The following is a 14,572-nucleotide window of genomic DNA, read 5'->3' on the forward strand; positions in this document are numbered from 1 at the left end:
CCCAGCATACAAGACATGGAGGCAGAGAAATTTCTGAATTTTCTTTCACTCTGGTCTACTTATGAATTCTGGGACAGCCATAACTACATTGTGTAGCTCAAAACAAAAACAAAACATAATGGAAACTGAAGGCAGAATGTCTGGGTTCCCCTACACAACCGACTAAATTTCACACCCTTTAAGCTTGTTCCAACTTCTCTTCTCTCAGAGCTTGATATTCACAGTTGGTCCCATGTACACTGTGATGGTTGCCACATGAAGTGTGCTCCTGTAGGTTTGACTAGCTCAGACATATGAATGAGGTGGGATTTGGCCCATGGTGCTGATCAGGCAGGATGGAATGCTACAGCTCAGGGGCATTCACCATGTTCTTGATCCATTCCTTGACAGGCACCTACATGGTGCCTCTCCATCCCAGTCTTAACTTCCATCAGAGTCAGTGAGCTATAGCAATGGCGGCCCATTTCTCTTTTCCTGTTTTATCTGGATTTGGGGACATACCTTCAGCAGGCATTGTAATTCTCAAGCTCCATGCTGGGATTCTGTTTGGAATCCATTGTTCAGGCTTTTGGGGTCAAATCTCAGGGCACATCTGTTAGTGATTTTACATGGAATGCAGCTATGCACACTGAAGACAATATTTACATGCATATATGTGTTCATGTGTATATGCACATATGTATTTATATATAGTAAAACTCACTTAGAATTACATTATCCAAGTAAATATGTGGTGTGTGAAATGTCACAATTCCCTCTGTCCTGTACCCTACAAATAGATAGATGACAGATAGATAGATAGATAGATAGATAGATAGATAGATAGATAGATAGATAGACAAGACAGGTGCTGTACGCAGTCTTGAGAATTTCATGGGTTCTAAGTGATGTTACATTTCACTGCTTGTGTGAATGTACCCAGAACATGCAACATTAACAGGATGGCTGATACAGAAATCATAGCACCTGTCTAATGGTTAAAGGGTCCCACAGGTGTTCACAGCCCCTTCTCCTTGTTACCACCAGAAGGAGAGGGACTGCCCCATCTGCACACCCTCACTGAAAATCCAACGGTCCCTGTAGCTTGTGGCCAGAGCCTGGGTCCTTGTCCTCCTTGTCTTTGCATCTCAAAAACAGGCTCAGAACCCTTCAGGAAGCTGCTAATGTTGAGAAGGCTCTGAAATACTGAGCATGCTCCTTTACTCTCTGGCTTTAGGGCTGCATCCTGTAGAATGAGGCTGTTCACGTGACAGTCTCCCTCTGCCTGGCTCTTTCTCTCTCTCCAGGTAACCTAGGCAACCACACACTCCATCCTGTCAGAAAAAAATCCCTTTTTCTCGCAGGCTATTGATTTCCTCTGGCACAGTGGTTTCAGGAAGAGATTTAAAAACTACATCTCTCGCGGGCTGGCAGGCGGCCGGGCGGCAGCATGACGGAGCCAAGCGGAGCCGAGATGAGGTCCCAGATTCGGGTCACCGTCAAGACCCCCAAGAACAAGGAGGAGATCGTGATCTGCGATCGAGCCTCGGTCAAGGAGTTCAAGGAGGAAATCTCCCGGAGGTTTAAGGCTCAGCAGGATCAGCTGGTCCTGTTCTTCGCAGGCAAGATCCTCAAGGATGGAGACACACTGAATCAGCATGGGATCAAGGATGGGCTCACGGTCCATTTAGTCATCAAGACCCCTCAGAAGGCTCAAGATCCAGTGGCCACTCCTGCTTCTCCCCCATCCACTCCCGACTCTGCCTCTGCACCCTCCACCACACCTGCCTCCCCTGCTGCCCCCGCCCAGCCCTGCGGCTCTGGCAATGCCACTTCAGATTCTGGCAATGGAGGAGGACCCTCTCCAGTGGCTGCAGAGGGGGCCCCAAGTGCCACTGCATCGATTCTCTCTGGCTTTGGGGGCATCCTTGGCCTAGGCAGTCTGGGCCTGGGTTCTGCCAACTTCATGGAGCTACAGCAACAGATGCAGAGACAGCTCATGTCCAACCCTGAGATGCTGACACAGATCATGGAGAACCCCTTGGTCCAGGATATGATGTCAAACCCTGACCTGATGCGCCACATGATCATGGCTAACCCCCAGATGCAACAGCTGATGGAGAGGAACCCTGAGATCAGCCACATGCTCAACAACCCCGAGCTCATGAGACAGACAATGGAGCTTGCTCGGAACCCAGCCATGATGCAAGAAATGATGCGGAACCAGGACCAGGCCCTCAGCAACTTGGAAAGCGTTCCTGGAGGATATAATGCCCTCCGCCGCATGTACACCGACTTCCAGGAGCCCATTCTCACAGCTACTCGGGAACAGTTTGGCAACAATCCCTTCTCTTCCCTGGCCGGGAACTCCAACAGCACATCTTCCCAGCCTCTTCGGATTGAGAATCGAGAGCCCCTCCCTAACCCCTGGAGCCCCTCGCCCCCCACCTCCCAGGCCTCCGGGTCCGGTGGGGAGGGCACCGGAGGATCGGGGACCAGCCAGGTGCACCCGACAGTCTCGAACCCCCTTGGGATCAATGCGGCTAGCCTGGGGTCAGGCGTGTTCAACAGCCCAGAAATGCAGGCGCTCCTCCAGCAGATCTCTGAAAACCCCCAGCTGATGCAGAATGTGATCTCAGCCCCTTACATGCGCAGCATGATGCAGACACTCGCCCAGGACCCTGACTTTGCTGCTCAGATAATGGTGAATGTCCCGCTGTTTGCGAGGAATCCACAGCTTCAGGAGCAGCTACGCCTGCAGCTCCCTGTGTTCCTGCAGCAGATGCAGAACTCAGAGTCGCTCTCCACCCTCACCAATCCCCGGGCCATTCAGGCCTTGCTTCAGATCCAGCAGGGCCTGCAGATCCTACAAACTGAAGCCCCTGGGCTGGTACCAAGCCTTGGCTCCTTTGGGACATCCCGGATGCCTGTACCCCTGGCAGGCAACTCTGGGTCTGCAGCCGAGGCCCCCACGCCCTCCCCAGGCCTACCAGGCACGCCTCCTCCCACGGCAGGTTCCAGTGCCCAGCAGCAGATGATCCAGCTTCTGGCTGGAAGTGGAAATTCACAGGTGCCGATACCAGAAGTGAGATTTCGGCAGCAGCTGGAGCAGCTCAATTCCATGGGCTTTGTCAACCGTGAAGCTAACCTACAGGCCCTGATTGCCACAGGCGGGGACATCAATGCCGCTATTAAGAGACTCCTGGGGTTCCAGCTCTCCTGATCCCTTGGCCCTTGCCTCCTGCCTTCCCCAGCTCCCAGTGCCAGCCTTTGGCTCCTCTGTCAAACCCTACCTTCTGTAGCCTTCTTTGACCTCTACAAACAACAGGGTGGATCTGGAGGCCTGGGCCCAGCCCCATAGCTCTGTTCAAGTGTTTTGATTTTGTTGCTGTCTTATGAAATCCTTCCTCCTGGACCTCCGAGCAGAACTATTTAGTTTGTACAGTTGGGTCATTTGGCCCTACCTCCTTGCCCACAGTACTTTGGCAATGTGCAGTCTTCTCCCAGGGTCTGAGAGAGGACCCCTCTGGCTCCCCAGAGTCTTCCGTAGGCACCACTACGATGGAGGAAGGTCATTGGCTAATAAAGAAACTGCCTTTGCCCATCTGATAGGGCAGAATTTAAATAGACGGAGTAAACAGAACAGAATGCTGGGAAGAAGAGGAAGTGAGCTCAGAAATCATGCAGCTCCTCCCAGAGCCAGATGCGATGAAGCAAGCCGCCAAGTCAGACATGCTGAATCTTTCCCGGTAAGTGCACCTAGTGGTGCTACACAGATTATTAGAAATGGGCTAAATTAATACATGAGAATTAGCCTAGAAGAGGCAAGATATAATGGGCCAGGCAGTGTTTAAAAGAATACAGTTTGTGTGCTGTTATTTTGGGGCATAAGCTAGCCAAGCAGCCAGGCTGTGAAAAGAGGCCCACAGCCCTCTCAACAGAATGGCACCCAACATGGATAACTTAGTCCACAGAAAGCCTGAGAAACATTGGGAAAGAATAGAGTAAAGCATGTTTTCTTGGTAGCAGCAATTTCTCGGGTCTGCTCTGCTTGCTAGAGGCAAGCAAGTGCTCTCATCTAAGAGAGGCTTCCTGACTCAGCTTTTTTTCTTTTTTTTTTCTGACTCAGCTTTAGCTGCAAAACCCTGCAGCTCATTAAGAGGTCCTGCCATGAAACACTTAAATGGTATTGCTAAAGCTGACTGCATGCTTGTTTGTTTTCAGCCATAGCAGGGAAAAAGTTGTGCTGTTTTATTGAAAATGCTGGCTTTCTGGTCTGTCCTGCCAGGGCAAACTCTGACTCTTTCAGGCAGTCAGTCCAAATGAGTGTGATCTGTGAGAAGAATGCTGCAACTGGCTTGCTAGCAGAGACTTTGAAACACCACAGAGTTGTGGCGATAAAAATGGCTCCAGCAGTACCTCTGCCATGAGGCTGGAAAGCTAAAAAATGGGCTGGATCTAGCCAGAAAAAGCCACGGCTTTAATCCTACCCATATTGGTCAGTAATTTAAAGGCTCATGTGGTCAGAATGAGAGAGAGAGATACAGTAAAGAGAGATTCAAAAACAAAACAAAAAAAACTTTAAATGATTTACAGTGTGTTAAAAATATATGCAGGGTAAAAGTTAAAGTTCTTAAAGTAAAAAACAAAAAAAGGAAGAACGAGAGTAGTTGGGTGTGTTAGTACACACCTTTAATCCCAACACTTGGGAGGCAGAGGTAGTTTGACCTCTGTGACTTAAAGGTGTGGTAGCACACGCCTTTAATCCCAATGCCTGGGAGGCAGAGACAAAGGGATCTCTGAGAGTTCAAGGACAGCCTGGTTTACAGAGTTATTCCAGGACAAAGATACACAGAGAATATAAAATAAAAGTAGAAATAAATGAAATAGAGGTTAAAACAAAGCTGCGCAAAGATGGAAAATACACAGAGAATCTTGATACTGTATGCTATTATGCTCTCTTTGAATTGTTTGAATGCTGAGGAAGGAGCAACAGCTGCTAAAAGATATTTGATTATAAATGCTGCTGAACTAATCCAACATAGATAATTTGAAAATCCCTTGACTTTGGAATTGGGATCTAAGGACATGATGTTTTGGAAAGGAGTTTCTTCTTTTGTTTTCACAGAGGATGAGACCCTGTGGATTTCTTCTATTCCAATATGGTATGACAGACCACGCACTCCTGAAGGGTTGCTGTGAACACCTTTAAAAAATTACTTCACTTGACTGCTGACTGAGATGAATCTAGCACACAGGTTATCCCATAAAAAAAAACCTAAATAACAGCGCCCCCATTCAGCAGGAAGCAGTTTGGAGAGAAATAACTGCGCCCATATTCCCAAAAAAATGTTTATAAATGTTCTTTTACATTTAAAGGGGGATATGGTATAGATATAAATAATTTGCACTTGTATAAATTTTCCCTTATTGATAGAAATTTAAGGTCAATTTTATTATATGTATGTCTATTTTTGATCTTGATTAAGGTATTTTGATTGTGTAGTCATTTAAAAATGTAATGTATAATTAGGAAATATAGGTTGTTAATGGATAATCATTGATAATAGTTAGGCTTGTAGTCCTGTTAGATTTTCTAGATATATAGAGATATATTTCAGTTAGATAGACATCCTTCATATCTTTCAAAGACTGTAGAATATGGCATTTAATCTTTTAATAACTTAGGGTTTTCATGACAATGAGAAACGTCTGCTCCTGGCAGCACCAATATACTTCAAAAGGAAGATGGGCATCGAAGAGGCACCTTATGGAGTTTGATAGCCATTTGGGCAAGAAACTGCTCTTGCCTGGATTATTGCATAAACTGGACACAGAGAACCTGCAGAGAGAGTACTGCTGAACTTGCCTAAAGGTGAGATGATCTTTCAGCGTTCCTGATTCATGAAAGAGTCTGAGAGACATTCTGCAGGACACAGCAGATAGTGACTGAACTGCCTTTGAAATTTCCTGCTTCATGGAAATGTCTGCTGGATACTATGGGCCTGTAGGCTGAAGATGGATGCCCCAATGGTGCAGAGGAACTTTGGGTGACTGTCCAGGCAGCGAGATGTCTCTGGGATTTCTAGAGTTTTGTAAGTTGTTTACTTCTCATTTACTTAGGTAATATTATATCCTTCTGGAGTCTTTGATGGAGTTAAAGAATATATACATAGTTATAGTTTTCCTTAGTTATGATAAAAGATAAAGTAGATGTAAATATTGTAACTGTAATTCTTACTTGATAACTATTCTGTTATATGTAATTTTGCTATGTTAAAGTTAAAGCCTTTCCTTTTTGTTTAAAAAGAAAAAGAAGAAATGATGGAGGAAGGTCATTGGCTAATAAACTGCCTTGGCCCATCTGATAGGGCAGAATCTAGATAGGCAGAGTAAACAGAACAGAATGCTGGGAAGAAGAGGCAGTGAGCTCAGAAATCGTGCAGCTCCTCTCAGAGTCAGACACGATTAAGCAAGCCGCCAGGTCAGACATGCTGAATCTTTCCAGGTAAGCACACCTAGTACACAGATTATTAGAAATGGGCTAAATTAATACATGAGAATTAGCCTAGAAGAGCCGAGATATAATGGGCCAGGCAGTGTTTAAAAGAATACAGTTTGTGTGTTATTTTGGGTCATAAGCTAGCCAGGCAGCCGGGAGCCGGGCTGTGGAAAGAGGCCCGCAGCTCCCTCAACACCACTAGGCTTTAGCTTGCCCTACATTTGCTCTAGCTCTCCTCTTCTCCTTCTGCACCTCAGCCCAGCCAGGGTGTGGATTTTACTCTCTGGAGAGGAGCTGATGAACTGCTGTAGTTTTCTTTCTCTACACCTCTTGCACATTCACCCAGCATTTTCTGATGGGCTCCTTTGGGACTCTCAGGCAGGGAGAAAGATTCCTGTCCTCTTGCCCAAAGGGAGCCATGAGCCACCACTCTGGGCAGGATTGCCAATAACAGGCAAGACCAGCAGAGGCTGATGCTGGGCAGTTCCTGGAGACAGGGACTTGGGGAGACAGCCTGAGCTGGAGGCTGGGAAGTTCAGATTGAGAGTTGGGGTCTAGAAACACGAATAGATTTCAGGTTGGAGAACCAGACCCAGGCCTGTCAGGAGAGAGAGGGACTGATGGAATTTCAATTGAAGAGCTCAACAGAGCTGAGCAGTGTGGCCCACAAGGAGCCAGGTTGGTTCTATTGTCTCCGACATATGTGTTTATGCACACACACGTTTCCATGTGCCCAGGACCTACCTAAATCCTAAGGCTCCATTACTTCTAGCCCCACTCCTAGAAGATATGGGGATTGGATCTTTCTTAGCAGTGTGAAGAATTTGTATCTGTGCATACATGTGTGTTCACCCAGGATGAGGAAAATGTGTTCTTTGTTGGTTTCTGGTTCACAGCTTTGTCAACAGAGATGAGGGGATAACAAGGGCCAGCCTACTGGAGAAATACAGCATTGGGAGAGCTGAATCTCCTGGGTTCCTGGGTGTTTCTCCTAAAGACAGTGGCTCTGACTGAGACCCTTGCCACTATTATTCTTTTGCTGGAAAAAAAAACAGTGAGGTTTCTCTTCCAGAGCTTGTGCTTTCCAATTCCTTGCTGTTTCCCTCTAGGCCAGAAAGTTCTATCTGAGGAAGGGATGGGAATGATGATGGAACTCGGCTTAGCTCAGCTGGAGTACTGAGAAGGCTCTCAGCACGTTCTCTCTGCCTTGTGGTTTGGCTAATTGGAGGAGCTCTGGCTGAGAGGTAAAGAAAGAAAGGAATTCTGCTCCAGTTGGGGAAGGGTCCCAGCAGTTCAGACATGGCTGCCCTTTTGCTCTCTTACTCCCATCACCTACAATGAACTTGTAAATAAATGATTTTTGTTGTGAGCGTAAAAAAATAAAATAAAATAAAAAATTAAAACTACACCTCTGCCACAATCTCCTGTCCAGAGTCCTCACAGGGCCTCAAGATGAGTCATGACATTTGAGAACATGTCTCTCCAACATGTCACAATTCCCTCTGTTCTGTGCAATAGGAGATAGAAAGATAGATAGATAGATAGATAGATAGATAGATAGATAGATAGATAGATAGATAGATAGATAGATAGATAGATAAGACATGTGCGGTACACAGTCTTGAGAATTCCATGGATTCTAAGCAATGTTCCATTTCACCACATCTATGAATGTACCCAGCACATGCAACATTAACAGGATGGCCAACACAGAAAGAATAGCGTCTGTCTAATGGGAAGGTGGTTCCACAGGAGTTCACAGCCCCTTCTCCTTGTTACCACCAGAAGGAGAGGGACTGCCCCATTTGCACACCTTCACTAAAAATCCAACGGTCCCTGTAGCTTGTGGCCAGAGCCTGTGTCCTTGTCCTTCTTGTCTTTGCATCTCACAAACAGGCTCAGACCCCTTCAGGAAGCTGCTAATGTTGAGAAGGCACTGAAATACTGAGCATACTCCTCCACACTCTGACTTTAGGGCTGCATCCTGTATAATGAGGCTGTTCATGTGACAGTCTCCCTCTGCCCTGGCTCTTTCTCTCTCTCCAGGTAACCTAGGCAACCACACACTCCATCCTGTCAGAAAAATCCCTTTTTCTCGCAGGTTATTGATTTCCTCTGGCACAGTGGTTTCAGGATGAGATTTTAAAACACCTCTGCCACCACCTCCTGTCCAGAGTCCTCACAGAGCCTCAAGCTGAGTCATGACATTTGAGAACATGTCCCCCAACCTCTCTTGAGAGAAAATGAAAATGGTGGGGTAGGGAAAAATTTCTGTCTATTTCACAAGGGATGGGAGAGGGTGGCACGACACAGACCTAGAGGTAAATCATGTTGCATTGATGAAAGGTATTCCAATCACATCACCATGACAACTGCAATCAAGGCATAATTGGAGTCTCTCTTTTAGCACCAGCGTTTAAAACATGTGTGAGGGTTTGACAGCAGAAGCACCACACACCTAAGATGCTCGAAAGTGCTCATGAAGATGCTGCCTGCTACCTTGTGAGTGTGAGAAACACATCCTGATCTGATCATCCTAGAAATTGCCCACCAGAGAGGGTGAGGCAGGAAGGGGGAGCACACTGTGGTTCGGGGCGCCATTACTCGGGAAAGGGCTAGTATTTTGTGAGGTAGAATGCAATTAATCAAAACTTTATGGCTTCGGGCTGGGGAGCCAAGGGGCTGGTAAACTGTCTGGCGCAAGGGCAAGAACTTCTGAGGTTGGATCCCTGAGCACTCACTCAAAAGGTAGCTTGGTGGGGCACTCCCACAATCCTAGGGCTGATAGACAGAGAGAACAGGATTTCTGGGGCTGGCTATCTACCTGATCGAGACACACTGGTAAGCTCTAGGATCCTACAATAAAACTGTCTCAGAACACATGATGGAGAGCAATAGAGTAACACGCCCAGAGCCAACCTCGGACCTCCACCCACACAGGCATGAGGGCCCACAGTCACACACACGCACAGACACTCAGTCATCCAGTGCACATATATAATTGTATGAAGGAGATAAAGGCGATGAGTCAGTAGTCATGGTCAAGTGAGGGCTCCAGCAGGACTCGAATAACTGAGGGCAAAGTAAAGGGTCCCCACAGAAGACCACCTCTAGGGGAAGCAAGGATCATTGGTGCCGACTCCAGTGACCACTTAGATGACTCTGAGAGTCCTTGGCCAAAAACACAGTGTTGTTATCTATATAGGGCATGATCTTTTGCAGGGTATGGGGCAGTGGGGCTGACAGCTGAGCCTGGGCCCTCTTGTCAGAAGGTCCTGTATCCAGCATGCCAAGAGAGTCACAGCACATCCTGTAGTTGGTTGAAGTGAGTCACTGGAATCTCCAGGGAGGTGGATCTTAGAGCGAATGGTTCAATGACCCCCATCCTGCTCTATCACTGACTTTGAAACTTTACCATTGTGTATTCTAAAGGGCAGCATGTGCTGATGCTGGATGCAGAGGGGATAACAGGAAGACCTACAGGTAGGTGAGGAATCAGGGAGGGGTAAATGTGACCAGAAGAAAACACAGCACCTACTACAGGACATGCACTGTGGAAAAGGAAAAACATGACCATTGCTGTGCCAAGGGGAGAAATCATTGAAAAGAAAGCACGCAAACTGAACTATAATGACAATTTGGGTCATCACCTAGTCAGTCGGGGGACTGAGAAGATGTGTTACAAAACTCAAAATGTGCAGAACAAACAAGTTGCCCCCTGGATTAGGATGGAGACCACTACACATTTTCTTCACCTCTCAAAGTCTCAGACAAAACCACATGATGACATCCCAGTCCACATTAACAACAGGAGGCAGGTGATCATAGAAGAGAACATGTTTACACATTTGGAACAGGGCATTTCAAGCTGTCTGGTTCAAGCAGAACAGGACGCCACAGACTTGAGTAGAGCAAATCAGTTCAATGTCAGGCAAGTGAAAATAACTTGTACACCCTGACACATCCCTCTGATCAGACAGAGATACAGGTGCACTGTCCAGGGACTGCAGGTCACAGGGCATGTGAGAAGGAAGGACAAACAGTAAAGCAAGTAACACATCTCAAAGATTCTCTCCTTGTTTCCCAGTACACAGCAGGCTCTGCCTCTCATGGTTAAATGGCCAGGAACAAGTTTTACCCTGCCAGGATGCCTTTGCCCTCAAAACTGCCAGGGCACCCCATAATGGCTGGTAGGGATGTGTTTTCAGGCCTTCAATAGCTTCCTCTATCATTCCAAAGCTACACACTGGCTGCTGCAGAGTGGTTGCTAGGCAGCAGCCTGGAGCAATGAGCCACATCCTCATTTGAATAAGGCCACATCCACCCCACCCACCTGTGTGGCATAAAGGCAGCTGAAAGGCTGGTCCTCTTGTCTCTTCAGCAAGGAGGGGTACATTCTGCCCTCCTAGATGTTCGCTTGGATCATCAGAGGCTTTTAGCAACTAAGAAAAACAGGATGTACAGACTCCCAACCATAAGCTGATAACTAATAAACACATAGAAACTTGCGACTGCTGGATCTTGACTAGTAACAGCAAACTTGAGGGCAAAGTGGCCTCCCCAGCTTTCAGTCTATAACATGAACATACCCAAGCCATACATATTTATTGTGGCATTACTACAAAATTCATGAAGTCAGTCCCCACACAAATTCACCAGTGATCACCAAATCTGCTGATAACAATATTGATCAGCAATGTCTAGCACTATGACAGTTGCACCCAGACACTCCTGCAGTATAGTCCATACTGACTCCCGAGCCTGCCCATGTCGACCCCAGCATGCATAGTTGAGTTTCTTGTCTCTTTCCCTCCTCATCTACATGAAACTATACCTTTCCTGAATGGCCAGGGTGTCCTTCAATTATGTATTAATCAGATAAAGAGACAGGGTGTGCAGCGGGGGTGTGATATCTATTAGGATGCACACATTTTTTTTTCTTCAGTAAGTGATACTCACAGGGACCTTACATGTACTTTACAATCTGATCTGTGAAAACATATGGATCTTTATTTTTCCAGGATAGCAACATATTTGGAGGGGTATGTGAACAACTATGGATCATTTATTTATGGTAGGTAAATTACTTGAAAGAGAGCAGGTATTATAGTCAAAAATAACTATTTGTATGGTGTTGATGTTGATGCATAGTCAAATGATGATCTGTCTCAGGATCACATCACACAGGAGCCTAACCTACCCAGGTCAAGATTCCCAAGAAGGTAACAACCTTTGCATTGCCACTCACAGGAGGACTAGAAATCCTCTGGGGTAATGTGGAGCGCAGGGGTTGTGTCTGGATAATATTCCGGTACAAGAACAATGTGGTTGAGGAATTTGAAGTGGGGAGCAGGGTGTTACAAGATCAGTCTAAAGTGGTAGCCACTCATACTGATCCATAAAGCAGTCATTGTGGGACAAGGTCAAGGGTTTGGGCGCTTAACTTTATAGCAGTGGCTAGGTCGCTGTGGCTGCCGAGAGCTCCCCAGTTCCCTCACTAGATCCCTGCACTTGCAATGATACTTTGTACGAGTCATCACAATTGTGTTAAAAAAATATAACATGGAGACCCTAAATGAGTGACTTGGAACCCAACTTGAATGGGATAAACAAGCCATTCAGTATCAGGAGAAATCCTCATGCTGCTATTTAAACATGAATTGGACACCAGACTTGACAGAAAACATATCAAACTGTCACGAATGACCCTCTGAAATCGTAGCGGTGGAGCAAAACAGCAAGAGTACAAATGCCCATTGACTCTTACTGAAAATACAGACAAAAGCCAAGACTGCTTTGTGGGAATGTCATTGCTTTTTATAAACAAGGGAGGAGGAGCACCCAGGTCATCACGTCGGTGACTGTCCTCTCTGCTGTAGGCTGTAGAAATGGGCCTCCTTCAAGATCTGGTTAATGTGGGAGTAAGGACCTTGGCCTTGGCACAGTGCATAGTCCTCGTGTGAGAACTCGGGGATATTGGAGTATAGTTCAGCAATGTTCTGGTTTAAGCTGCTTTCTGGTACACTTCCTCGTACTGGGATATTGATGCTGCTGTGGTTTCTTTCATTATCACTGCTTGACGACTGGAAGGAGAAAGACAGAAGGAGGATGGCTATTATGATACTGTCATCATTTCCTGTTCAGCTTGAAGAATACTGGCATCACGCTTTACAAAAGGCTCCACAGTCTATGAAGTGCAAACACTTGGGTAGCTCCTTCCCTCCTGACAGCAGCGCTATCACACAAACCGGGGTTAATGGCACCCATTTGACAGAACAGGAAAGAGATGTTTTACAACCCAAAGGCAAGTCTTTGGGAATGTTGTGGAGAGGGTTCAAACACAGGTTTTCTCCCTCCTAAACCCTTCACATTTTCTCTGACCCTGTGGCACCATGCATTTGAATTACCTGAACCAGGGAAGAAGCTCCCAACAGCCAGGACAAAGAAGCATTCAATGCTGCAGAGTATGATAGGGATGAATGCGTAAAATGGAATGCAAGCCCAAGTCCCAATGTGGCAGAGAAATGATGGGGAAAGCTCTACTTACACAGACATGCACATGTGCACATGTATATACATACCAATAACATGATATTTCCATACATATCCCCGAGAGTGGACATATGTGCATGTCCTATAACTTCAAGTAGGCTCCACTTGTATTTTGAAATTATTTTGATGTTTGTTAATGACAACTGTAGGCCATCAGCAAGCATTTCTGATGATTAACACAGACTGGTATGCTAATAGTAGGTTTACTATAGTTTGCATATGGTGAGTTTGCTCTCAATATTTTCTAAATGGATAAGAAAATGTGGAATATGTACTCATTAGAGTATTACTCAGAGGTAAAAAACAATAACATCTTGAATTTTGCATGCAAATGGATGGAAATAGAAAACACTATCCTGAGTGAGGTAACCTAGACCCAAAAAGGTGAATATGGTATGAACTCAAACATAAGTGGATTCTAGCCATAAATAAAATACATTAAGCCTATAATTAGTGATCCTAGAGAAGCTAAATAAGAAGGTTAACCCAAAGAAAAACATTTAGTAATCCTCTTGGATATTGGAAGGAGACAAGATTGCCAGGCAAAAATTGGAAATTTGGGGGTGGGAGTGGGGGAAGTAAGGGGATATGGGGAGAAAAAAGTGAGAAGGGGGGATGGGGAGAGCTTGGAGGAAAAGGACATGATGTGGGAGTGTCATATATCAATCTGTTGATTTCATTGGTTACTTGATGAAGAAACTGCTTGGCTGGCCCTCATAGGTTAAAACATAGGTAGGTGGAGTAAACAGAACAGGAGGCTGGGAGAAAGAAACTGAGTCAAGGAGTCGCCATGATTCTCCCACTCCAGGCAGACGCAGGTTAAGATCATTCCTGGTAAGCCAGCTTGTGGGCTACACAGATTATTAGAAATGGGCTAGTCCAGGTGCGAGAGATAGCCGAGAAAAGGCTGGAACTAATGGCCCAAGCGGTGTTTAAAATAATACAGTTTCCGTGTAATTATTTCGGGGCATAAGCTAGATCTAGCCATGTGGGCAGCCAGGTGCCCGGGACACAGCCCAGCTGCTCCTATTTCAACAGGGACAGTTGGGATGGAGGAAGGATGGATATAGGAGCAGGGAAGTATATATCCTAAATAAGGGAGCCATTATAGGGTTGGAAAGAGACTTGACTCTAGAGGTGTCCCCAGGTGTGCATGGAGATGTCCCCAGCTAGATCCTTGGACAGCTGAGGAGAGGGAGCCTGAAATGGCCCTATCCTATACCCATACTGATCAATATCTTGCATATCACCATAGAACCTTCCTCTGGCGAAGGATGAAGCTAGAGACAGAGACCCACATAGGAGCACTGGACTGAGCTCCCAAGGTCCAAATGAGGAGCAGAAGGAGGGAGAACATGAGCAAGGAAGTCAGGACCTCAATGGGTGCACCCACCCAGTGAGACGTTGGAGCTGAGCAAATGGGAGCTCACCAAAGCAAGATGGACTGGGACTGATAGAGCATGTGATCAAACCAGACTCTCTGAATGTGTTGGACAAGGAGGGCTGACTGAGAAGCCAAGGAAATTGGCTCTGGGTTTT

At 46.2% G+C, this 14,572-nt stretch overlaps 2 protein-coding genes across 2 annotated transcripts; one reads left to right on the forward strand and one right to left on the reverse strand.

Annotated features, from left to right (window-relative positions):
* The first annotated feature begins 1,226 nt into the window (after nucleotides 1-1,226).
* Nucleotides 1,227-3,647, forward strand: LOC121444305 (ubiquilin-4-like). The gene has a single exon (XM_041646126.1). It carries the CDS (start codon nucleotides 1,430-1,432, stop codon nucleotides 3,200-3,202), a length of 1,773 nt encoding a protein of 590 aa, XP_041502060.1. The 5' UTR covers nucleotides 1,227-1,429; the 3' UTR covers nucleotides 3,203-3,647.
* Nucleotides 3,648-12,276: 8,629 nt separating this feature from the next.
* Nucleotides 12,277-14,259, reverse strand: LOC121444313 (protein FAM104A-like). Its single transcript, XM_041646131.1, has 2 exons — nucleotides 14,256-14,259; nucleotides 12,277-12,617 (listed from the first exon to the last, which is right to left on the reverse strand). Exons 1-2 carry the CDS (start codon nucleotides 14,257-14,259, stop codon nucleotides 12,331-12,333), a joined length of 291 nt encoding a protein of 96 aa, XP_041502065.1. The 3' UTR covers nucleotides 12,277-12,330.
* Between the last annotated feature and the right edge of the window lie 313 nt (nucleotides 14,260-14,572).

The sequence above is a fragment of the Microtus oregoni genome, unplaced genomic scaffold, assembly GCF_018167655.1.
Source record: "Microtus oregoni isolate MIOR12 unplaced genomic scaffold, Mior012 000121F_000, whole genome shotgun sequence".
Lineage (NCBI taxonomy): Eukaryota > Metazoa > Chordata > Mammalia > Rodentia > Cricetidae > Microtus > Microtus oregoni.

Bases quoted from the DNA above. Each gene is read 5' to 3' on its own strand.
- LOC121444305 (XM_041646126.1), top strand. From the start codon at position 1,430: ATGACGGAGCCAAGCGGAGCCGAGATGAGGTCCCAGATTCGGGTCACC.